The following is a 25,040-nucleotide window of genomic DNA, read 5'->3' as shown; positions in this document are numbered from 1 at the left end:
TAAAACTAACCCCCACCCTGCACTCCCTGGTTTAAGAGCTTTTTCTCTCCTCCCTGTGCCAGTTATCCTCAGTTCACATGATTAAAAGTCCCTCCCAGCCCCCCTCCCCCTTTTTTTTTTTAGTAGATATTGCCACATTCTTAAATTCATGCATTGCTGCATTGCTATTGCACATATATAAAGGATTGCTCGCTCCCTCCCAGCTGCTCCCCTTCCCTCACTGGTTGTGCACGTCCTCTCTGCGGACGATCTTGTAGATGATCCAGTAGAAAATGTTGAAGATGAGGAATGCCATAGGGAAGCCGATGCGTGAGATCTTGTCGATCTTCTTGGCTCGCTGAATGAAGAGCTTTCGCATCTCCTCGGGGGAGCGGGACGGCGGGGGGACCGGGTTGGCCGTGTTGTTGTTGTTGGCGCCCTTGACGGAGATGCCATCCTTGGCTTGTAGGCAAGCTGGTCCCATCCCGTAGGCAGTGAAGTTGAACCTGCCTTCACCAGCATCGTCCTCCTGAAACAGATTCAGCATGGGACTCTACTTAAAATGAGATATAGCCAGTGCACCCTTGCTATAAGGCTCTCCACTGACAGCTTCCTGCTCTGTAAGGGAAAGACGCCTCCGTCACGCCCCGACCTCAGCACCCTTGGACAAACCCTCTGCTCTTGGGAGATCAGCCTTATAGAGGGGTGCCAGCTGCGTGATGCACAGATGCAAATCAGGGGATCCAGGCACCCCACAGAGAACAGGAATGACTTCCACCCCACCGGTGTCTTTGACATACTTGAACGGTTTGTGGTACTACATTCATTTGTCCAGTTGCATCCCCTGTTTTGCTTCTGCCTCTCCCTCCCACCCCGCTCCTATCAGCACCTTCTTTGCTTTGCCTGTGCTGTATCAGCTCGCCCAGAAGGAGTGGGCTCCATGTAACTCAGGTAGTTGAAGCCACAGCATGAGACTTCCTACAGAGTTACATGGATGTGCAGGAGCCGAGACCTGTCCAGGAAAAGACCTCTGCAGGCAGCGTGCAACCAGCCCTCAGCTCGCCTGCCCACGGGACCCCCCCTAAGCCCCACAACCCCTCCCCACAAGCCATCTTTTAGGTGAGGAGCAGAAGTGCCCTTCTGCGGGTCAACGGTAAGATATGGCTGCTTGGGCTAATTCCAATTATTGAGCAAGAAAAAGAATTTATTTTCCAGTCTAAAGACAAATGGTATTGATGTTTTTTGGTGGAGGCCTTGCAGGCTTCTCTGAACAATTTAGCCTTATTTTATTGAACATGGGGATATAATCACAGGGAAAACCAAGTTTGGCCAAAGTAATACAACCAGTAAGTTTCAGAGGCAGGATCAGAAACCCAAGTCTCTTGACTACAGGTCACTGAGGCTAATTGTTAGACCAATGGCAGTAATTATCTGTCATGGAGGCTGATCCATGCTGTGTCCCCCAGTGCTGACCTGTGTCCCCCAACACTGACCTACCAGCCCCCTCCCTCGCAACCCGATGTGCCCTGCTGCCCCTTCCTCTCTTCTTTGCAGAATGCCTTTTCTGGATGGCCCCTGTATCGAGCAGGCAGCTGTGTGGGATGGAGGCACTGTGCCAGGGGTCTGGGGTGGAGGAGCAGAAGGAAGAGCATGCTGGTATATCTGAGCAAAGCAAAACAACCCAAATAAAACCAAGCCTTCTTTGGTTTTGGTTTATGGGTTTTTTTTGGGGGGGGAGGGTGGCAAGCTGGTGAGTTGTGTAACCTACCAGCAGGCTTATTTGTCTCAGAGTCCTGGCTGAGACAAATTTGCAGGCCTTTGGATAATTCTTCCCTGCTCTGGTTATGTCCCCTTGGTGTATCTCTGGTCCCTGGCATCTGATACTTGACAGTCCTTAAATGTCTTTGCCTCCTAACAATGCCTCTGCAAGAAGGCAGTGCTCTGGTTGGGGAAAATGAGGCATGAAAAATTAGGACCCAGCTGCTTTCAGGGCTGGATGAGTCCAGGTGCTGAATACCTAGTAAGAGACACCTTGTGAGCTAGGAGTCCAGGTTCACAGAAACTCTTCTCTTGGCTCTCTTGGAGAGAATTTTTCAGTTAAAAGGCTGATTTTCTGATGACAGGAGATGCTGGGGTTCTGCTTTTCAGACGGCCAGAATCTGCACTGCGGATGAGGCTCTGGCAATGAGGGTGGATGGGGACCTGGAGGAGTACAGGCAGCAGGAGCCACTTCTGACCCTCCTGCGGCGCTGCTGGCTGAGCCCTGGGCTGCACCAGGGGCTGCGCCTGGGGGGCAGTGGGGACCGGCATCCCTCGGCTCTGGCACATCAGGGAGTTTTGCAAAGGTTCACTCTCATCCCTAACTTGTCCCCCTTTCCTTAACTGCACTCCTTTGTGCAGCTAATAACGTGTGCATGGGCTCCAAAAGCCTGGCTTTCTGAGATGCTCAGAGTTTATAGACCTTCTCATCACATCTGTATTACGGGGGTTCAGGTAAAACTGCTTCTGCTTTTCTCTGGTTGTACAAATACATATGCACTGACACATGTCTGGTTTAGCCTAAATCACTTAGTTCTCTAATTTACTTGATTTTTTTTCTCTCCTCCTTGCTGAGGGGCCACCGGCTGTTTTCTGTGGCTGATTTGTTTTGTGTGAGTGCTGTACCCAAGACAGAGAAGATAATGGTGCCTTTTTCAAGGCACCGTATCAAAGGAGAAGGGCAAAGGCATCACCAGCCACACTGGGGCTGGCCTCCTTGGGCTGGGTCTCCAAATACGCTCCAAGTGGGTCTGATGATGGTGTCATATTAACCAGACTGGTCCTTACCTCCAAGGGACAGTAACTCTCCCTTGCCATCACAGTCCCTACATCTCCCCATGCCAGGATCTGTCTGCTTCAGTAAATACAGAGTAATGGGTTCAGAGAGAACTGTCTAGTTGCTCTTTCTAGTCTAGTCCTCCCCCTTTTTCCAGAGGGAAGGACGTAAGAGGTGGCTCAGAAATGGAAAGGGCCAGTTGAAACCTGGCAACAGATATTTATTGATTTGATTGCTATTTTTTAGAGAGGAAGAAAGACTCTTAATGATGAGAATAAGCTAGAACCTTGCACCTAACTGAGGAAAGTAAGAAATGGATTTGCCTGGGTTTACTTGTATTAATGCCAGACCGTGGCACATTGTCTGGCGCCTTGAGCTGTGAAGAATGGCTAGCAGGTTTTGATTTGGGCAGACCTAATAAATGTGGCCATGGGCTGGTCCTCTCCCCAGCTGCTTCCACCAGCATGGACCACTGCAATATCTCACTTATTTTTTAGCCTGGCATGTCATACCTAAACCGTGCAGGGCTACCCAGACAAGTCAGGACATCGGGACAGAGCAATTAGGTTCTTTGACAGCTGCACTAATCCATTTGCATATTTGCAGTCAGCTCCTAGTTTTCTGATGAGCCTGCAAACCTTGTTCATTTTGCTTTTGCAAGTGTTTTTGTTTATGTTTTGTTCCAATTAAATTGCTGTGAGATTGGGCAGGGATTGTAATAGCAGCCTTGTGTTCAATGGAACATCTCTGGCAAATATCTTTTAAACTCATCTGTATATTAGTGGCTTTTTTCTCCTTATTGTTTTATCAACAGAGCGATCTGCGTACAACAGCATGGATCCAGAGACAGGATGTCTGAATCTAGATGAAGAGATAAAAGCACTATGAGGCACCCATGCTGGGTCGTTTTAGCTTTGGCTCTATTAAGCAGGCTGTGTCTTCTGAACCAAAACTGCGTCAGTTGATTTTGAGATCGCAGGGTCTTGCTCTGTCCAGACAAAATCAATGGGTGCTGATGGTCTCATCTGTTACTTCTTTTCCCTTGCATTTCTCCAACACTTTTCATCCCTGGTCCTGACTGGGTTGGGGACAAGTGAACAATTATCTCCTGTTTTGCAGATAGGACAACTGAAGCAGAGAGAGGCAAATCTACAAAGAGCCAGGGATTGCTCCTTAGCCCCCACTGCCTCCTGGAATGGTGGTGGTTCTCCAAGCACACACTGTGAATGGCTGAAGGACAGGTTAGACCCTAGGAAAGACTTTTAATTCCTGGGACAGTGAAGCAATGGAATGCGGGGGGGGTGGTCTCTGTATGGGATGGATCACGGAGGGCTCTTTAAAATAGAGGGTAGACAAATACCTACGAGGAATATTTTAGGCAGACCTTGGTGGTCTGCTAGGGGCTCTCTTGAGATTCCCATCAGCAAAATTTTCTAAGTTTTTTTTTTTTTTAGCAAATTTACTGTTTTTTTAATGCTAGCTTGAGGGCAGCCTCTCAGGCCTGATGCTGAAAATTTCATACCACCTACCTGAATCTACTAGTTAATTAAGGACAATTTTTAAGTGCCTTTGGTCTTGTGATCACAGTCACCTTTCTGTTTCTTTCTAGTGCATCCTGTGAGGTGAAATCTTTGCCGTGGTACCTCAGCCTAAAAGCTAGTAGAGTCCAGGCTGCAGGAGATGCGTGTCTATGTGACGCATGCATGCTCGGGTTGGCGTCAGTCATGGCAAGTAAGCGTGGAGCGAGGCTAAGGCTGAGAATAATGCTCTTTCCTTCTGAGAGGAATTTGCAGTCAGTCTGAGAAGCAGATGCTTTTGAACACAGAGATGACAGAGACAAAAGAGGTGTCACTTACCTCCGGGCTAATGTAGGCTGTCTTGTTGGGGGATGCTGTTCTCTGATAGGCATCCCTCACACCTCTCTGCCTCCCCCCAGCCCTCACTGTGGCTTCTGAAGAGAACTCAGACCAGAACATTGCTGTGTGGAAGTTGTTCTGTTGAGAACAATCCTTCTGGCTTAGACCACTTGGCTAGCTAACAAAAAACAGCTTGCTAGACTCCTGAGATCAGCAGACTGTTAGAAGAGACACAATTCATTGAGGTAGCCCTGCTTTTTGATGTGTGACCCTCCTTAACATCTGACTACATACTGAGGACTTCCCTGTGAGCTAGTGGCTCAGTTCAGTTGACCATGTAGTGATGTTCTGCTGGGACAGATTCCAACCGTGTCCTTCACGCGTTATGTATTACCTTATGGTGCCTCCTCTTCCTTCTGAACCTGAGCAGCTCTTTGTGCTGCCGAGACACGAAGTTGACAGCAGCGTACTCTAGAAGTGCGGAGAACACAAACAGCAAGCACACGGCCATCCAGATGTCTATGGCCTTCACATAGGACACCTACAAGTCAGAGGAAGAGACTGAGATGGGGGGGGTTTCTTCACCCAAATGCCTTTTTGCTTGCCTTTTTACATGTTACTCCCAAGGTCTTTGGAAGGAGTTGATCAAGCCATGATGTGGTTGACATTTGCTCTTGGATACCAAAATCTAGCTCATTTAACATGAATATATTATCAGGCCACTGAAAATGCTCCTGGGCTCTTAAGTAGCAATAATTCCACAGTTTTTAATTTATCCAGGTCTTGATTGTGATGGTTTATATGCCAGGAAAATAGTAATCTAGCCTGATCACACCAGAAGCCCTTCATAACAGGGAAATTCAGTACTATTATAAAAGTATGATGGTCAAGGGAGTAAAAAGCTAGAATGTAGAGTGTGTATCCATGTGTGGTTGCTGCAGGGGTTTGTAAGATACGGAGCTTCTGGCTACTGGGAGCTGTGGTGAATCTTGGGGGAAGTGCTGAATCTTAGGGGAAGTTTTGCTGCTAGTCATAGCAACTCTGCTTAAATTTTTTCAGGAGGGGACTGGAATTTGTTCTGCTTACCCTTAAACTGCAATAGTGTAATGGCAGCAGGTTGTCTCTTGTGTTGAGCAGGAGGATCTGTGTGGTGACTTACTTATGCGCTATCCCCAGAAAGTGCACATTTTGCCCCTCTGTGAAGACAAGTGTGTTCCCTACCTTGGGCAGTGATGCTCGGGAACCAGAGCTCTGCGTGGTCATAGTGAGCACTGTGGTGATCCCAAGGCCAACACGAGCAGGTGCAGCATCCATATTGATCCAGAAGGAGATCCAGGACAGAATGACAATAAGGAGGCTGGGGATGTACATCTGGATCAAGTAATAGCCCATCTGCCGCTCCAGGTGGAAACGAGCTTCTATACAGGTGAACTTGCCTGAGAATGGCAGGAGATACATGGAAGATTACTGATAAGGCACGGTGAGCCTCCTGTTTTCAGCTATCATCTGGAGACTTCCCTTGCGTTGCCTAGAACCAGAGTCTTGTTAGAGGAGGAAATTAACAGCTGTTGCCCAGTTCTGAAACATGAATGTACAACACCAACATGGCAAAGAGAGCTCTTGGCAGTATGTCCTTTGTCACTTAAATTTCACCTGCTCCTTTGCATAACAAAGATAGAAGAAGATGTTGGGAGAGAAAGTACAGACCAAACACCCTTCAGCAGATGCAGATGTTACTGGGGACAAGAGGGTTCCACACACTTGTGTCTATTAGCTTCTTATTGGCTATATATGTGTATGTTTACTGGCAACATATCTATATGTATGTATATATATGTTGTCCCTAGTTGCGTAGGACAAGGCTTGTATCACCAGAGTGCCATCAGACATAGCAAGAGACTCTGGCAAACGCACAATCCTGAATTCCTCTCTAACAAACCCGGCAGCTAAGGGTAAACAGCACTGACCTGTGTTGTAGTGCTTTGTGCAGTATCTCAAGTCTTTTTCTTCTTTGAGGATAAACTGAGGCAAAGTCAGCCCGTCAGCAACTTGCACGGCTCCTTTTTCTTGCCACTCAAATATGAGATCATTCATTGTGTAGCCAACTGTTGAGAGGAGGGGACAAACACCATGTGAAACATATTAAATACTGATCTGGAAAGGGACAGATTTGTAGAAGAGAGCTATGCTTGGAGGCAGGGATTTATCCTGGCCTTCCTTGGCAATGCTGTAATGAATGGGATTTGGGTTGAGTCAGAACTGCTTATGCATATGGCAAAAGCTAGGGTAATGACCTGCGCTGGAGCTGTGATGGTGTGCAATGAATTCTCTGCAATGAATCACATTTTTTCTTGAATGTGTCTTGTTGAGCTGTTTGCTATTTTTTCAAACTTGACCTCTTTCTCTGAATGAAGTTGTTCATCGTCTTTCCCTCCTTTGGGATAAGAAACATGTACAAGGGGCAAATGTTCATCCAGAGAGAAAAAATCCCATTTGCAGCTGAAAGCACTTTCACCTTTCTCCTCCAAAGTGAAAGGCCAATGTAAACACAAGCAAGCCAGGGCTCCTCTCATGGGATCTTTTAAGGTTTGGTTTCTCTAGGAAATGTCACATGCTGAATGAATGAAAAATCCTGAGCAAGTGGTTCTTGAGCAAGCCTCCAGTGAAGGCTGAACTGGGAATGGGTTGCAGCTGGGGAGGGAGACGGCAGGGGGGAGGCAGAGGGAAAACATGTCTCCTCTCCAAAACAGAGATGTGTGCAGGACTCACAGCTTTCCAACTGCATGATGCATGTCTGTACGTCCATGGGGAAGTTCTTCAGGTCCATGGGGCAGGCCAGAGTCAGTGTGATCCTGAGAAGAGAAGACAGCACAGGGGAATGCCAAACAGTTTGTGGTACTGATGAGGGGGTGAACCCTCTCGGACACCCAATGTTGCAAACAGGCTGGTACCTTGCCCAAGACACACTGGTGTGCTGGGGGAATGACTGATCATTCACCTCTTCCCTGCTTGTGTTTTCACATGTGGTGTTGGAAAGCATTGGAAATGCTGAGCATTTCGGTCTGTGAAATAATTCCTGGCAGAGTCACCTGCTGCAGATGGCGTTTCATTGCGATGTTGGACTGAGCAAAACAGAGTTCCCACACCAAACCGTTTTGCTGCTTATGTCTCCATTTCTTGCCTCAGGTTCACAACAGTCTGGATTATCAGCAAGCCCAAACTCATCCTCTGGACCCCCTAGATACATTTCTAGAGACTGGGATTGTTTGGAAATCTTTGAACAGAACATTTCTTTGTCAGAAAAAAAAAAAAAAAAAAAAAAAGAAGTTTGGTCAAGATCACATGTTGCTGTGGGGAAAAAGAGACACTTTGGTGGGATTTTCTGCAGGGAAAATGCCCTGTGGTAAGTCAATATGAATCTCTCCATCATCTTCCTGAATTCCTGCTGTGCCTCTTGAGACCTCTATTTTTGTCTCTCAAGCTCTATTTTCCACTAGGTGCAGGCTGTATTTTCCGTCGTATATTGCTGTGCTGCCCTATACCATGATCTATGCTCGAAATGTTTGTTTGGTTCAACAAGCTGATATTAAATTATTTGATTCAGAGAGATAGGCTTGTGTTATTTGGTTTGATAATGCTGAAAATGTTGTTCCCTGAAGTGTTTAGATATTTCAGCCTTTTGCCTTGATGTAGAAATAGCAGAATTTCCTGGGGGACAGGAATTGAATTTTTCTATCATCAGAACTAAAAGAAACGTAGTAGGAGGGAAAGATAGTTTAACTTAAATCCTTGTGTTGGAAGAAATTCTCTGCTTGAGATAAAGGCATGGTGGGACAGAAGATGTGACAATAGAAAGAACTGACCTGTTCAAGTTTCCTTTTTTATGAAAGGAACTGCATTTTCTGTATTTAAACAAACACTGTAGTAGAAGAGAGTCAAGACTAGCCTTTGCCCACTTTGTTTTTCTCATTGCATCTCTGGCAAGGGACTCGATCTCTGATCAATCAGAGAGAAAAGCCTTCAATTAGAGCTTCAGACAAGCCCCTTGAGAAGAATTTAATGTAAATATCTGCCGAAGTCAAACAGGGGTGACTGTGGCTGCGACCAGGTCATGAGATGTTGAGCACATGCTGGACAAGTGTGTGCTGAGAGAGGATCAGAGAGTGAAGTCCTCAGTGGTGATTTTGGGTGAACCCAGTGTTGAGCATGCTGAGTTTTGGGTCCATGGGACAAAGTCTACCTTCTTGTAAGTGCCTTGACTGGAGTTTGACTATTGCAAATAGTAGTAGCAAAGAGTCAGTTAGAAAATGGCAGACCACTTTAGCTGGAAATGTTTTTTTAAAAGGAAAAGACTATTTCTCCTTTTGGAAACTATTTACATTGTGCTCTTCCATCATGAATGTCCTCTTTCTTTTTGGTTTTCACAGGAAAATGTACTTAAAAAGAAACCTGTATTTTCATTTGGAGATGAGGGACAGAGGAAAGTTCTTTTTTTAAAACAAGAACTCAAGTCTTTTTCTTCTTTGAGCATAAACTGAGGCAAAGTCAGCCCGTCAGTAACTTGCATGGCTCCTGTTTCTTGCCACTCAAATATGAGATTATTCATTGTGTAGCCAACTGTTGAGAGAAGGGGACAAATGCCATGTGAAACATATTAAATACTGATCTGGAAAAGGATCAGTGTTTTCAAGTTTTTGCCTTGAAAACAGTGATCAGCTCAGCCACATTGCTCCATGACCCCTGCTGAGTCATTACTCTGTTTTGCAGAGCAACCCCAGGGCTGGGGTGACCCATTATTCCCAGTCTATGCTCCTGCAAATGCACCTGGAACAGGACTCTGTGCCACACTCATTGCCAAGTTCCTGGTGGTGGTTTTACTACCTGCCTGTTTTTAGAAATTAAGAAATGTGAGGTTTCCAAATTCAGCCAACGTGCATGGCAATTCTCTCACTGTTTTGGCCATCAGGGATCTGGTCTTTGGACTGGAACCACCTTGATATTTGATGGAAGCTGTCTATGTTGCAGAATTAAGCTGTTTATTTTCCATTTTACAGCTCCATGCTGCTTTTTCTTCCCCATGGCTGCCACTGGGAGCTGCAGTGTGAGATGGGATGTACATACCTTAGACAAATTTACACTATAACATAAGGTAAAAAAGTCCTCAAGACAGAGTTAAACTTTCCTTCTTTAAGCTCATTAAGTTTAATCTTAATTTCATTGGTTTAAAATAAAGAGTGGATGGGGTTGGAAATGAAGTGAAGGTGAGGGATTGGATTGATTTCCTGTGGGAAATCCAGTGAAATTAGTTCAGCTTCACTGATGGATTCTCGGATCTAGTGATAAAGGGATAAATGGGAAGAGTTATGCTGAGACAAAACCATGGAGCTCTACTTAGCAGTTTCCCTAATTTTTTGTCAGGAAATGCTGCAGCTTTCAAAACATAATTTTTCATGGGCTTCTACCAGTTTTCATGTAGTACAGATGGTTTTAGGCTTGTGTTAGTATAATATCTCCAGTAATTTTACATTAGGGATCTTGAGGAATTTATTAGTGAGGAGCAGAAGTCCTTGGGCTGAGAAAGGTAGAGATGAGCTAGATTCCTTCCCAGGCCAACCCTTGATCTCAATATGCTTTGGCTAACACCTTCCTGGTTATTACTTTTCTGCCTGCTGTAGTAGCAGCAGCAGCGAGTGGCGACGATCTGGCTGAAGGACCTGTATCCTTCTGCTCCAACATGGATTCAACTACTGATGTAAGGAAGCATTTCCTATTCCCCCTTTTTCACTCATTTTTTTTCTCTCCCTTCTGCAAATAAAACTGTTTCTGAAAATAAATTTCCCAAGCATAGTTGTGTTTTACCAGGTCTTGAGGACACAGCTGCCTGGGGGTATGAAAGCACCCCCAGCTATGCGGTGACCTCTGCTGTCTTAGACGCAGCCCAGCTCATGGTGTACAGTCTCCATGTCTTTCAAAAGCACCATCCTTCTCCAAGAACCTGACTTCTGGAAGGAGGCATGAGGCACAGGAAAATTTGTCTCTGTCTCAAGCTCTTTATTGATGTGTGATAGAGCACTGCCAGGCTGCCCAGTCCTTTTGGATGGGCATCTTCTTATTTAACCATGAAGAAAAATAATGGTATTTTGCATGCTTTCTTTTGAAAGGAAGCTACTAATGCAAAATTAGGACTTGAAGCTCAGGTAGCTGGTGGCACTTTCTCAGAAGGATTCCACACTTCTGCCAACCTCTTCTTCTTAAGGTGGCTGGAGAAAGCCATCTTCACTTGCAGTACGTTTCTCTGCTCCCACAAGGATGTGCTTAGACATGCAAATAGTGAACTGTATACTGCACTGCTCTTAAGCACAGGTTAATGCTGGATATAAAGGTCCAAATGAGGGAGCTGGTTAATGACCTTTTTCTTTCTTTTAGCTTGTATAGCTGTATTTAACTCAAAATGAAACAATATTGGTCAGGGAAACAAGGATGTGTTTCACTTTTCAGTGATTTTTGTGCAAAGGAATCTGCCACAAAAGGAGGATGAAACACTGGCACAGGCTGCCCACAGAGGTTGTGGGATCTCTATCCATGGAGCATTTCAATTTCGCAAGACGAAGCCACAGCTAACCTGAGCTAATGTTGTCAGTCGTCAGGAGGTGGTTGCGTGGGAGAATTCCAGATGTCCCTTCCCACGATGTTGCTATGACACTGTTAATTGGATGCTCTGTCACTTAAACCCCTTCAATTTCTTTTATCCAATGGCATGCTCAAAGTCTCCACTTTCTCATTTTAGGCTTAAACAGTAGCTCTGCCCTCCCCCACCTTGGTGGAGCTCTCCCCATTGAGTCACCTCACCTGATGCTGTAGAGGACATTGCCATTTCTGGAGATCCTCAGAAGCTTGTTGTCTGTGGTAATCTCATGGAAATGGGCCCCTTTCTCATTAGCAAAGAACAAGTCAGGCTTCCAGATGGAGTCCAGCATAGAGGGGTCCAGGTCCAGAGAGTCATCAGGGTATTCGTTGTATGCCAGCCGTGGGTCATTCCACTGCTGTCGCAGGAAGATGTTCACCCGGTAATCCTGCATGGTGTAAGCGGGGAGCAGAGAAACACAGTTAGTGCTCAGAGCAGGCTGAAAATCCTAAGAACTGGGGAACATGTACTAAAATCATTCTCAAAAACAAACCATGACTAGACCTACATTCCCAAGCTATGGCAAGCCTTCTTGGCATTATTTCTCAAGGAGTCGTCATTATTTTTAGCTCTGCAGCTTACAGCTATCTCATAGCATGAACAGCTGCCTATCCTTGCATCCCTCCATCACAGCAATCATCAGCTGTGTGTGAAGCATCAAGACCTCTAATCTGAACCCCGGGGCTGGAGAAGTGATGTTTAGTTGCAGGGGTTGTAAGGGCTGGTGTCAGCAAGACGACTGTTGCAGAGGATTAAGGGGGAAAGGACATCAAAGCCAACTTCTTTTCAGTGTTGAACCATCCCATATTGTGACTATGTATGGTTCCTTCAGACTTGTGAAAAGAAAAAGCACAGCGAGACAGGCAGTCCATGGAAGGGATATTCCTTATGTGTTCACTAATATAAGGGTAACTCAGATGAACTGATGGGACCAACTGCCCTTGGTGAGAATATGTGAACAGGGGAGGGATGTGCATGAAGTCTGCTCTCCTAATCCTGAGTGAGCATTCTGGGTTCCCCTCTGTAATGTCAAAATGCCGTATATGCTACAGATTTTATAGGATGGCTGTCTTTAATTGAAGCTAGTCCCCCAGCACTATGCAAAATGATATCTGCCTCATAACTGTGTGTCTTACAGCTCCCCTGAGTTCTCCAGGCCAAGGCTGGCTGCTGAGGTTGAGCTCAGACACTCTCCTGGACAATTAAAGGCAGTTTCTGTTCTCCCTGTCTGACCAATAGCTTCCCAGAGTGATCTGCGTGCCCCTTTTTCTGCTGAATTTCACATAAGAAAGTGAGCCAACAAATTGAAATGGGGAGAGGACGTGCCAGCTATAAGGAGAGGGATAAAAGCTCAATGTCCATAAATTAACTGACATTTTCTAAGTTTAGAGGCAGACTGCGTCTGAAGAGCAGCATATAATAAACCAATTTCACTGCCCTGGCTCAAACTAATAGTTGCTATCATGATTAAGGGTTTCTTTGGTGCCTTTCTAATGCTAATGTACTTTGAAGACTTTTATTAAGAGACAGTTGGATGGTGTCTGAGGTGCTTACAGGTATCTAATACCTGCTGCAAGCACTAGGACCTTTCTTTCTGTGAGACTATTTGGCATCTCTGAGGAGATCTCTCTGACTCTGCCATCAGGTCTGATCTTTCCATCTGGAGAACACACAGCTCTGGAGTTGAAGGGTGCATGTGGAGGAGAGTCTTTCTGATGTTGCTGCCTCAAGTGTTCGCTTGACTGTGAACCTACAGCCTCTTGTCCAGGAGGACATGATTCTTGTGGAGTCCAGTCACACTGGAGGGTTGGGAAAGGATTGTGTCTTGGGTGCTTTGTGTTTTTGGATGGGGCAGTTCATAGCCAAGCCCATGGTCTAGAATCTGTTTCAGGCCACTTAGTGCCATCTGCATCCTTGGAGCACAGAGGCTGCTAATGACATTAATGATTGTGACAACAGCAAATGGACCAAGGATTTGATGCTAAAAGCAGCAGAGCTCTGAACATGAGAGAGTCGCAACACTCCTGCTGCTGATATTCCAAATGTCACCGTCACAAGTCCTAGTGCATCCCTCTGACTTAATTATGCATCTCTGTCCATCCTGGAAAATGCATCTTGAGAAAATGGGAATAGCTGTGGACAGCTAGGAACCAGGTCTTAGCGCAGGACTAGCCAATCACGCAAACCTGGAAAAGGAAAGCAGCCCTGAATCTTCACTTCCCATGGCATGCAGCAGCTCCCCAAACAACTTGTATACTTTCAGTTCTCCCTTTTCTGTGTGTAACGATCTGCAGCCATTGCAGTCAGGGGAAATCAATGTCACTGACCGAATAGGTAGAAAGCAAAAGGTTGTTTTGCTTATTCAGCTACAAATCAGCTGGATGCTAGCAGGTCAGCTCCAGGTGGGGGCTTATGTCATGTACAACACAAATTAAACTCATGTTTGGAAGAAACTTCAGTGGTAGCTGCCCAGAAGTGTTCTCAGCCTGATGGAGTGTTGGAAGGGGGAGGGGAAATGGAGCCAATCTCTACAACAGCCTGTGTTGCTGCAGATAAGCTTTGTTGCTGGAGTAAATTCACTGCTTCAGCTCCAAAACTTGCCAAAAAGAAAGGAAAGGGTGAGAAGAGAGGTGTAGCGTGGTTTACATTGCCACCACAGCAGGCATAAGAGGCTATAGACAGAATGACTGCCATAGTCTTCGTCACCATGATGAAGGATCTTAATTACATGCTTGTGGGCCAAATGAAAATTAACTTCTCGCAGTAGATGGCTGTGAGAAGGCCCCTCCTAACTCATCTCCAGAGACCAAGTGTCCTGTGCTCATGTCCTACATGGGAACAGTCCAGGAGTGTCGTGGATTCCTGGTGTGAGAGACTGCACTACCTCCGTCCAGGGGCTGTTCAGCACTGTGGTGAGTAACTCTGGTGCGTGCTATTCTTTGCGCTCTTCATTTGGAGACAGGTGTTTGCAGCGGATATTTTTCTGTTTTGGAATATAGACACCTGAGCATTTATGTTGTGATATAAAAAAGGCAAGGACAAAGAAATATAATACATGCACTGAATGCAATTCTCTGGCTTTGCCATTTTATGGCACTAATAATTTTACCTATGTGTGTGTGTGTGTGTGTGTGTGTGTTTATGAAGATCTTCCTTTCTCCGTGGGTTTATTCCACAGTCCTGGCCTGGCCACTGAGAACGGTTGTTTCCTCCCAGGTGCCTTTTCCCTTATGACAGACAGCTGCGTTCCACTGTGGTATTGCAGGTGCTGAGCAGCCTTTTAGATTTCTTGTGTCCAGGCTTATTTGAACATAAATGTAAAAACAAGCACTGTGACTGCAAACTGGACATGAGAGTGCCTGAGGAGCCAGCAGAAGGAATGGGGAGCAAATGGGGTATGTCTGTGGCTGTGACATAGCCCAAGATAAGGGTTGCAGTATTCTGTACCAGCTAAAGGATCCTGTTTGTTGAAAGCTTTGTGCCTAGGCATTACAGTCAAGCTGAGAGGTGATGAGCTGAACAACACTCATTTGTTGGCTACTTGGAGATACACAGTGTTTCTCCTGGATGCTGTTGTGTGAGATCTTAATTAGCATCACCAAGAAGTCTGTAGTTATTCCTAAATGATGGACAGAACGGACCAATTTCTGATGTGAACTTTCAAGAAAAAAAAAAAAAAAGTTTTACTGGGGCTGCAAACTCAGCAAAAAAAAATCTCTTTCTCCATATCCTTCTTATCACTTGAGTTCCTCATTTGTGTGCCAATCACATCCAGGCATTGATTATCTTGTGCAGCCTGCTCCTCTGCCTGGCTTGGGAGCGGAGAGCAGCAACTGTGTGTTGTGAAGGCATTCAGAAGCTTTGCAATTTGGCACAAAGACATTTTACTCCCAAGGGAGAAATGACACAGGGCAGGAAGAAAATAACTGAAGTGATCAAAGTAGTTCAATTTGATAATGCTGAAATGAAATTCTGCTTAGTGGCCTCGCAAGGAGCCAAGGAAACAGAAGATCATTTCAGACTGTTCCTTCCCAAGATACCACAGTCTTGGCATCTGATGATGAGTGAGCTGATGAAAGCAGTGGCAGGCTGGAGGTAGTGCTGTGAAGAAGGGATGGAGGCTGTCAGGAAACTCAATAGGTTTCAGGCCCTGACTCAGGGGTTCTGTCAGACTAGCCTCTGCACTGAACAGTTTTGGTGGGAGACTTTACTTTGATAAGTTTACATTTTGCTGATGGAAGAAAACAGGGTAGACACTGAACTTCCTCAGGAGGTGATTCTGTTATCCCACCTGGACATCAGAGCGCAAGTGGCTTTATTGACATTGGGTTCATTCTCTAGAAAGACAATGAACAAACATTTTTTAAGGCTACTTGCTAAGCACTACAACTGACTGACTGGAGAGAAGGGGGAAAAAAAAAACAAAAAAAACCCCAAAAAACCAAAAAACCCCCACCACACTGGGAGCAAGTCTTGGAAGGGTTAATAAGGGACCTTGTTACCTTGCCACAGCTGTAGGCAATTAGCCAATTTGAAGCCTAGTGTGAAAGCCACAGCTGGGCCAAAGGGAGGAGGTGCTGCTGAGGAAGAAGGCCGGTGCTGGAGGAAGGTAGGCAGGTGGTGAGGAGTGGGATCAGTTCCCTGGTACTTAATATGTGTGGGTTTTTTGTTCTGGAACACAAAGCAGAAAGTTTTTCATGGCCTTCCTATAAAAGGAGGGAAAATCATATTCCTGTGGGCCAAGGATGGAGCTGCTGTGGGGGTGGGCTGTAGCTGCTATCCTGAATTTCAAGCCTTGTTTTTCAGCTTGTTTTTTTATGTCCTTGTATTTGAGTTGCATAGTTCTACTTCATGGCTTCCCCCCCACTCAGTTCAAAGACAAACTCCAACCACAGAGATAACCAAGACACTGTAGGTCTAACATTGAAACTGCAGCAGACTGTGAGATGTTGTGAAAACCTTTTCATTTTGTATTGCATGACTCGTTACATGCTTATCATCTCTGTGGGGTTGATTCTTGGTTTTAAGAATGACTGACTGACTGCAGACAATTGAGCTCAAAACTTAGCCTTTGCTACAGGCTTTGTGCGTTGATACTTACGTCTTTTGCTGACCTTGAGGTGAGTGGGCGCAGTATTAAATGTGACCCACGTGCTTCATCTGTCATATTTGCTGTCTGCTGCACTGTGGCTTGTGAGGCTGGAGTGAATTGCTTAGTCTGTTTTGCAGGATGATTTGTTATCTCATTGGAAAGCTCGTATATAGATGTCTCTGAACAAGTATTTAACATTTGGACAGTTGCAGCCTCCAGCTTCTCCTGTCCTTAGGAGATGCTGGGAGACCAATTGTGGCTGTGTTGCAGCTGGCTGGAAGGTTATGTTTGGTTTGCTCTTTTCAGATGGCGTAACTATGGCATGAAATAAGCAGAAATAAATTTGCTTATATACGCTGTATCTAGGGGAGCCTGTGCTGGCTGTTTTGTGGTTTTCTTTCTTTTACTCCCTTTTGTTTGCTGCATGTGGGCCCTTTTTAAAACACGGGCCTGGGAGGTGTCATCTTGAGCATTGAGTCCAGCTCCTAGTGACTCTAGGTGATGATGCAATAAAATATTTCTACTTTTCCATGTGCCTTCACTGTATACAAAATGCTCGCAACTGCCTAAGCCAGTGAGAGATCCATGAAACTGCAGCTTCCATTGGAAGAGAGAGCGAAGGCATTGCTTAATTCCATGTTTGCTGTTATAGCAGGAAATCTGTTAGATGACATGTTCAGATAATCCTAACAGTTGTCTCATGCTACAAAGAAAAGCCAAAGCTGGTGCAGTTTATTCACTTAAAACTAAGACTCTGTTCTCTGGGTGCTTGACTTCTGTTTCATTTTGAAAAAAGAACTTGTAGCTTTGCTATAGGTTTCCTACTCTGGTGTGGCTGGGGGGAAGGTGTTCGTGCTTTTGAAGGGCAAAAAGGGATTTAACAGCCTGTGGTTGGGGGTGGGGGTTGTTTGGTGTTTTTAATAAAAATAAATGGATAGGGTGGATGCACCTTGCATTTGCCCTCTGGAATTCCTTGCTGTTGGATGCACTACTGTAGTAATGCTTTGGGACAGAAGGAGGCTGTCTGCACTTGTCTGGCTGTTGTAGTTGGTAGCATCTTTCCTCTTGAAGCACTTGTTGGCTTCACAGGGATGTGTTCCCAATCACAGGTTCCCTGGCCCTTAGAGCTGGTTGTAAGTGAGGTTGATGGATATGTTATAAGCCACAATATAATATAAATGTCCAATCAATTATGAGTACTGCTAGAAGCTTTTATGTTGGGTCTCCAGTTCTGCAGGTTGCTTAAAGGAGTTTATTTCACTTGCTCTAGGTCAGCTCTGCTTTGGGGAATTTAGTTTGGTGGATGACTTTGTCTTTTTTTCTTTTTTCTCCTTCCTTCTACCCTTGCAACAGTTTTCAGGTCTCTATTTCTTGCCTTGTTCATTTTGAACCTTTGTGGGGCAGATTTCGGCTTTCTGCCCACTCTGGGAAGTCTGTGCCTTCTCTTGGCCCCAACTTATTATCCCCTGTTCTGAGGTTTGTAGACTCAAGTGGCTGCATCAAACACCTGTTTTGTTCTATTTTCCTGTATTTTCTCCTCCTCCTATACCTTCTACAATGCCTCAAACTGTAAGTGAGTGTTCACCTCCAATTTCTCTAATCCTCTGCATGGTGACCTAATGATTTATGCTGATTTGTGAGATTCAGGCAGTGTAAACTTAAATGGCAGCAGCGGTATTTTCTGTAGGAACTAACAGCCACGCAATGGAGATATTTTAAAGCCTTCTCTAATTGCATGTGTAGTATCCATTAAAACCTGGTGACTCTTCTCCTGCAGGTAGTAGTGCAATAGTAACCAAATACAAGATGATGTAGTACTCGGAACCTGAACCTGGCCAAGCTTAGGGTGCCTAATGGTTGAGGTTTAAACCATAATATTGTTCTTTCTCTTTTGGCGAGTGGGGGAGTGTTATCATCATCAGTCCCAGGGGTCAATGATAGACTACTGCTTTCCTCATAGTGAAATGCTGAATTGCCTCACCCCTGAGTCATTTTTTCCCCCCACAGTTATTTGATCACTTGTTTGAATTCAAAGTAGTCAGGTCTGTCTCAAAACCCCGTTCATGACAGGACCTTCTGCCTTTCCCAGAAACTGTGGTGGGGAGCTGACACTGCCTGTTTGACCTGTTGCATCCTCAAACAGAGGGGAAAGACTGGCTTCTCTGCAGAGTAAATCCCAGGTTAACAAATCCCAAAGATTGCTCTGACTTGCTGGGCTCTCATTTTTAGATGTTTCTGTACCTGTGTTGCTTCTGTTCTCGTCAGCGTTTACAAGCAGAATCGCTGTCCCCAAAGAAACTCATTATATTAGGTTGTACAAAATGCTGCATCAGCCTGACATCTGGACTAGCTTGTCAGAGCTGGCTTGGGTATTTCTAGACAAAGCAATGTGCCCAGAGGGTGTTCTTGGGTTCCCGTGGGAATTTTTTCTATGGAAGATAGACTATGAAATGAGTGGCATCTGGAGAGGATAGCAAGTCCCTGCAGCATGTCTTGGAGGTGAACTGCATCCCTCTCTCATGTTAGTCTATGCTAATTTTATGGAGCATCCTGCTTACTGGGATCCTGTGGTGTCTTTGTATGACTGCTCCAATGCATCTTGCAATGTAGGACAGACATATTAAAAAACATGTCATTGTAACATGCTCCATACGTTGCACAGGGATTCCTTGTGGCCCTGCCCCTCTCCCTTGCAGTCTGCGGATCGTCTCTGCTAGATTGTGTAGGAACAGCGTATTTATTGCCTGTAACACCAAAGGAGGTATCCAATAAAATAGTACATTAGGAACAGATGTGTATTTTGGTTCTAGTTCTTTCTCTTTTGCTTTATATATAAACAAATCCATGAATACACTTCTCGTCTATGAACTCTGATAAATTCTACAATCCAACTATGAAATTAGTTTCTTCATGCTTGGACAGAGTAACAGCTTTTTTTTTTTTTCTACTACTTGAACAAAACTGCCCCCAACCCCAAACATTTCCAGAAGAATGGTATAGTGTCAGAAGAGACTTAGAACCCCAGGTATGGAGCTGTTGATCTCCTCTAACAGTTGTGTGCATGACAAGTAACTTGTTCAAGTCAAGGGGTGTGATCTATATGTAAAGCCTATACCATCCTGCCTGAATGCACTAAACACCTGAAGCATTCTTCATTCAATGTCTTTCTAGAAAAAGAATTACCAAAGAGTAATTAAACACTATATTTCTGGATTACCTTTAATTAACACAGAGGTAAGGCACTATACCTCCAGAGTTTTCCTTTGCTGTTCACTGATTATGTCATAACCAATATTTAATACTTTTCAGATGAAGCAATTATCTGCTGTTCTAGTGATCCTCTGCTCGTAGTGTCTTGCCAATTAGATACAGCCTTTAGCCATGTTCACTAATTTTGGCTGAAGTGAGCCTTAACTTGCAAATATTCGTTTTGATTTTTTTTTTTTAATAAAAACCATTGTCTAACAGAAATATGTCTCCAAGAAAATAATCATCTAGTGATTCTCTTAATCTTTGGGAATCTGAAATCTCTTGTAGCCTGAATCTGAGTTCAGCTGATTTCCCTTCACTTAGTGTTGATTCAAACTTCTGTATTTATATGCACTTAAACAGAAAGTATCTGCAACTATCTCTGAGCTTAGAGCCTTAGGCAAGTCTTCAGCAAGACTGTTTCCTTTTCTGACCCTTATACAGTGTACAGTATACAGCCTGTACAGTGTTTTCATAGCGATGCAGATAGAGACTATGTGATCTTCAACTACATGAAGTGTGAGTCTTGTGTGTTGACGATTAATTTACTCAAACCTTAGGTAAACTTAGGAACATGGAGACAATATTTTCCTCTGATCACACTAAAGAGGAGGGTGATGCTGCATTTGCTGGGAGTGCAATGAAGCTGAGCCAGTAGCTGAGCAGCAGTGCTGTGATTTTTACTTACCATAGTTGTTTCTGCAATCGAACCAAAGCTGTTGATGAAAATGTTGCAGCTGACATTCACTGGTGGGCCTGCATGACAAATACAGATTGGAATAGCAGTTCACCGTGTGCTTATAAGACAAAGTATTTGCACTCTGTAGTATTAAAACCTATTGTGGGAACAGGGTGACTGAGGGGTGAGTATGGGAATAAGGTCTGGATTACCTAGCTTAGTCTAGTCTTGGTTCTGATGCCAGTTTGACATCAGACAATGCTCTTGCTTTGTCTCTGTTCCCCTGTTTCTGACAGTGTTTATATATCTCTTCTGTGGACTGTTTTGATGCAAAGGAATAGATCACAGTCAGGCAGGACAGGTTTCTAGATATCTTGACATTGCTGTATGAGTGCCAAGCTCACCTTGAACATGATAGCAATGTGTCCCAGAAAAGAGCTGAGAGACTATTGACAGGTCCTCTTGTTTAGAGCTCTTTACTTTTTAGATGCTTTAAATGAGTATTTTAAATGTTTCTAAACTAGGACCACATGCTCCCTATGGAGCCAGGGCAGCAGAGTGTGCTGTAGGGATGAGGCTGGGTAGAGGAGCAAGTGCCCCATGTGATACTGGTGGTGTCTGCTAAGGCTCACAGCTGGACAGGAGACTGCAGGGCTCTGCCAGCAGAAATTCTCTGGCTGTCCTGTTTTGGGAGAGGGTACTCCCAGGCTTTGGGCTATGCCTCTCCTGGGTTTTATTTGCTTTCAGACCAAAGCTTTGTTTAGCCTGCTTCTATTGGAAAAGTTAAGGGGTCACCAAAGGAGGGGAGTGAGGATTAAGGGATGAAAAGATTGTGGTTAGAGGGCATGGGGGTCAGTCTGTTTGTGTGGTACTGGTGCCCAAAAGTATCAATATAGATGTGGATCACAATGTTGCCTGGGAAATTTGAGGTGTAAATGCTGCATTTGGACTGAGGGAGCTGCCAAGAGCTGCAGTTCAGCACAATGCAAAAAGCTGGAGAACATTTTGGAACCAGAGGCATATCTGGTGCCTGGCAAACCAGTGGCTTGCCCACATATTATGAGAGGATTTCCATAGAGCCTTAACAAAGGGAGGGGAGAAGCAAAAAGGGCTCCTGAAGGAGCTGCTACTGGTCCCGCCCAGCATGCGATGGGGAAGGGAGCCTAGGGAGAGAGCAGAGGATACCGCCCCAGGACCCAAGGTCTCCCTTTAACTCTGGGGGAATTAATCTCACATCATCTGTGTGACAGATGCTTCTGGGAAGATAAGATCTCTGGAAGTGGCGAGTGTGGATTTTTAGATTATTCCCCCCTCCTTCATGGAGATGAGGACAGCGTCTGCATTTCAGATGCTGCCTGAAGGCTCAGCCTTGCCCCTTAAGGCCACATCTGCAGTCTGGCAGCTGCTGCAAGATGAAATACTGGGAGGGAGGAGTGGCTTTAACGAGAGGCTTGTGCCTCTAAACATTGCAAACTTCCTTCTGTGTAGAAATTAATGGAATTTCCTGATTACTAAGTAACATTTGGAGCTTGGTTTGCTCCATTTCCCTTTCCTCCTCTCCTACTTCAGCCTCTTCTGAAACTTTGTGCCTGTCCTCTGCAGAAGTAAGATTGCAGCCATGTAACACCAATGGTGGGATTTTCTTGGTATGAGTCCCAGGCAATCTGAGCAGGCTTCTGTCTAACCAGCTCCCAGACAGCCCTTTGCCAGCGCAGCAGCGGCTCGCATAGTGTTCAATCTGTGCAGCTCTTCCTCCAGACTGTTAAACATAGGCATGGGCTAAAATATCAGATACAAAATGGTGTCTTGTCTTTTTTGCCTCTTTCACCAAGCCCTCTTATCCAACAGGCTTGTGAAGTTTATCCAGCAGCTGAAAGCACACATTTGATCAGGCTTTAACACTTCTTTTATCCCTTTCGTAGTGCTCCTGTCGAGCTAAGGAGTAGTAGTTTTCTTCTTATGAACCATATAGAAAGTCTGTGTGCGTGTGACTTCCCTTCCCAATGGGCACAGCATAAGAAAAATACTGAGCTGACCTCCTGGATGACTGCATGTGTTCATGCCTCTGATGTGCATAGAAGATTTTGGCCCTCCTCTTCCTGATCCTATGCTGATATGAAGCTGAATGCAGGGTGAGCTTGGCTCAGTGCATGTGAAGAAGACTCTCCTTGGGGCAGCCCAACTCCTGTTGAGGCACTGCGCTCTTCCCATGGTGTCCGAGGGGAGCCGTGAGCATTCTGCAGGGTTTGAGGTTTTTTTAGCTTGTATGAGGCTCTAGAAACTTCCCTGCCTGCCACTGAAACTTGCCACGTCTGCAGTGGGATGCAGCTGTGAAGGAACATACCTTTCCAGGGTTAAGGGTACAGCCTGGGTGAGAGGTCCCTTGTCCCACACCTGCCAGGTTCAGCTCTGTCCCTGCCTGAGTTACTGACTATCCTCCAACTTAAACCAAAGCCCAAATACTTCTTCCATGTTCTCAGAATGTGAATCCCCAGCTAAGTCCAGACTTCACAACATTTATGGAGAAGCTGCAATCTTCTTTTTGTTAATCTTCCCCTCCCCAAAAATCAATCTGATACGGATCTTTGGTATTATTTTAATTTAGATCTAAGCCATTAAAATGCCCTTATGAGTTACTGCAGTTAATTTAAATGACATGCTTTGAGAGCTACAACCCCAAGCTCTGTAAAACACCTCCTATGCCTCCCATATAAATTGGAGCCTGATTTATGTGTGGGAGGCTAAGCCAGCAAAACTGCCCTGTGGGGAAGGTGTAGTTCATTGAAATAAAACTGAAATTAAATTATGTGAAATAAAAATGCAATACAGCTGCCTTCAGCAGGAAGATAATGTATACATTTCATTAAATATTAAAGTTTAATTTCTTTTGTGTGTGCATAATTTACTGGTAGGCAGGTTTACAGGGTGTTTTTTTAACTCTTTGTGATTTGGATGAAAACAGCAGTGTTTTCTCTTGCCTAGTTGATTATTAGGATGTAAGATTCCCACCTGTCTTTGGGTTTGAAAGCCCACAATAGAGCTTGTTGCTTGAAGCTGGATGGTAGGTGTTGTCACCATCATTAATGGGTCCTGGGAGCCCTATCTTAACATTGCCAGTGACTCTCTGGGGAGGAGGAATTGGTGGTAGGAAATAAAAGAAGTGAATGAAACAAGCATTGAAGAGGACTAGATGGTGGCTAAGAGGGGGCAGGTTCTGCTTTCTCTCTGGGTGTGGTTCAAGGGCAAATAGGTCTGGGAATGTGAGCTCAGTTAAAAAGACAAAAAAAAAATTCCACAAAACCCACCCTTGTTAGAAGAGTTGTTTTGAGGAGCAAAGAAAGATGTTCTGTTGCCTCTTCCAAGGCCTGCTTCACTGCTGCTTGGCTGCCAGTGAGTACAGGATGAACTGGGGAAATCACGTATGAAACACAGCTGTTGTGATGGGGCTGTGTTGGGCCCTAGCTTAAAAGCCCCTCTACTATGGGGGACAGTGATGGGTCAGAGCTGCCCCTAGCATCTTGCTGAATTCCTCTGGAGCGGATGCGAGAGGCTCCTCTTGGCTTCAGTGGGTGTAAGGGGGGGAGCATTGCCTACTATTAAAAGGTGCTGTGGGCAGTGACTTAGGGGTAAAGGAAAGTTGAATGTTTTTCTCCTAATCTGTAAGGTGTTCAGCTCCCTGCTGGTCACTGCCTGGTTTGGCAGGATCCCTGACCCCTCAATGCGTTGATATTGAAGTGTTTCCTGCATGTAAAGGTATTACAAGGTTGTTTCCATTCTGAGTGGAAATCAGATGCCTTTCCAGATGTCTACAAGGCATCCAGGTGTCAAACCTATCATTATCATACATACTTCATATGGACATAAAGACTGTTCATATTCCATATACAGTCAGGGAGGCATTCATGAGGATTGCATGCAGTGTTCAGTCCCAAAATGAAACAAAGCCACAAAAGCATGGTTTTTGCATACCTTTAAAATTTGGCCTGATCCTGGCATCATATCCTGAAGTTCGCCCCATCAACTTATCCAAGAAGTCGGAAGGAGACATGGGTTTGGGGGCAGATCGTGCTGCTGCTTCAGCTTCTTTGGAGGCTGCCAGGCTGTGTGAACAGAAAGAAAGAGGAGGTTTTAGTGTACATCCCATACTGGGGAATGTTTGGGGTCCAGAAATCAAGCAGTCAGCATCTCATTCCTGCTGTGAAGCAGGATGGCTACCCATATGAATTCCTAATGAGGCTGGTCTCTGCTAATTTGTTTGCCTAGCCCAAACATCTCTGAATACAGAATCCCATCTGCCACCAAAGTAGAAGAGAGATGATGAGTGGAGAAAATCCTTTTGTGAGTTTAGGTATAGCTCCTTGGCATGCCACTAAATTACAAATCTGAACTCTGGCACTGAGCTCCACAGGAAAAATACACTCTGAGATTAGCCTTGGGCAGCAATTACTGCTTAATTACATGGCAAATAGCAAGAAGCATATTTGGTAATCTGACAGCCTAATTTTCCAAAAGGCAGGTAGGATCAGAGCAATCCAGAATTTGAGGTTTAAATGAGTATCACGTGATTGCGTAGCTCCTGCAGAGCCTTTGGGACTGTAGGGGATAGATGTGTTTTTGCTTCCAGCTTGCTGGTCAGTCCAGCATTTGCTATTGGTACCTGCAATGCAGGGGTCTGAGTTCAATAC

The 25,040-nt window shown here is 45.0% G+C and overlaps 1 protein-coding gene and 1 long non-coding RNA gene across 3 annotated transcripts in view; one reads left to right on the top strand and one right to left on the bottom strand.

Annotated features, from left to right (window-relative positions):
• Positions 1–217: 217 nt before the first annotated feature.
• The window catches only part of GLRA1 (glycine receptor alpha 1), a 40,047-nt gene continuing 15,224 nt past the window's right edge, over positions 218–25,040 (bottom strand). Inside the window, exons 2-9 of one of the 2 annotated variants that reach the window (XM_009466827.2) lie at positions 24,325–24,455; positions 20,365–20,432; positions 11,500–11,723; positions 7,420–7,502; positions 6,618–6,755; positions 5,872–6,086; positions 5,045–5,191; positions 218–532 (exon numbers count right to left, since the gene is read on the bottom strand). In XM_009466827.2, coding sequence (XP_009465102.2) covers positions 218–532; positions 5,045–5,191; positions 5,872–6,086; positions 6,618–6,755; positions 7,420–7,502; positions 11,500–11,723; positions 20,365–20,432; positions 24,325–24,455 — 1,321 coding nt within the window. The remainder of the gene's footprint in view (positions 533–5,044; positions 5,192–5,871; positions 6,087–6,617; positions 6,756–7,419; positions 7,503–11,499; positions 11,724–20,364; positions 20,433–24,324; positions 24,456–25,040) is intronic. The other variant, XM_009466826.1, reaches the window with a different exon arrangement.
• LOC148056145 (uncharacterized) overlaps positions 15,916–25,040 on the top strand; it is a 183,671-nt gene continuing 174,546 nt past the window's right edge. Inside the window, exon 1 of the long non-coding RNA XR_015703876.1 lies at positions 15,916–15,944. This is a non-coding gene — a long non-coding RNA (uncharacterized LOC148056145). The remainder of the gene's footprint in view (positions 15,945–25,040) is intronic.

Source organism: Nipponia nippon, unplaced genomic scaffold (assembly GCF_047370975.1).
Source record: "Nipponia nippon isolate SJK-2023a ecotype South Korea unplaced genomic scaffold, ASM4737097v1 scaffold_17, whole genome shotgun sequence".
Lineage (NCBI taxonomy): Eukaryota > Metazoa > Chordata > Aves > Pelecaniformes > Threskiornithidae > Nipponia > Nipponia nippon.
Note: the sequence above shows the minus strand (reverse complement) of the source record. Positions and strands in the feature narration are given on the sequence as shown.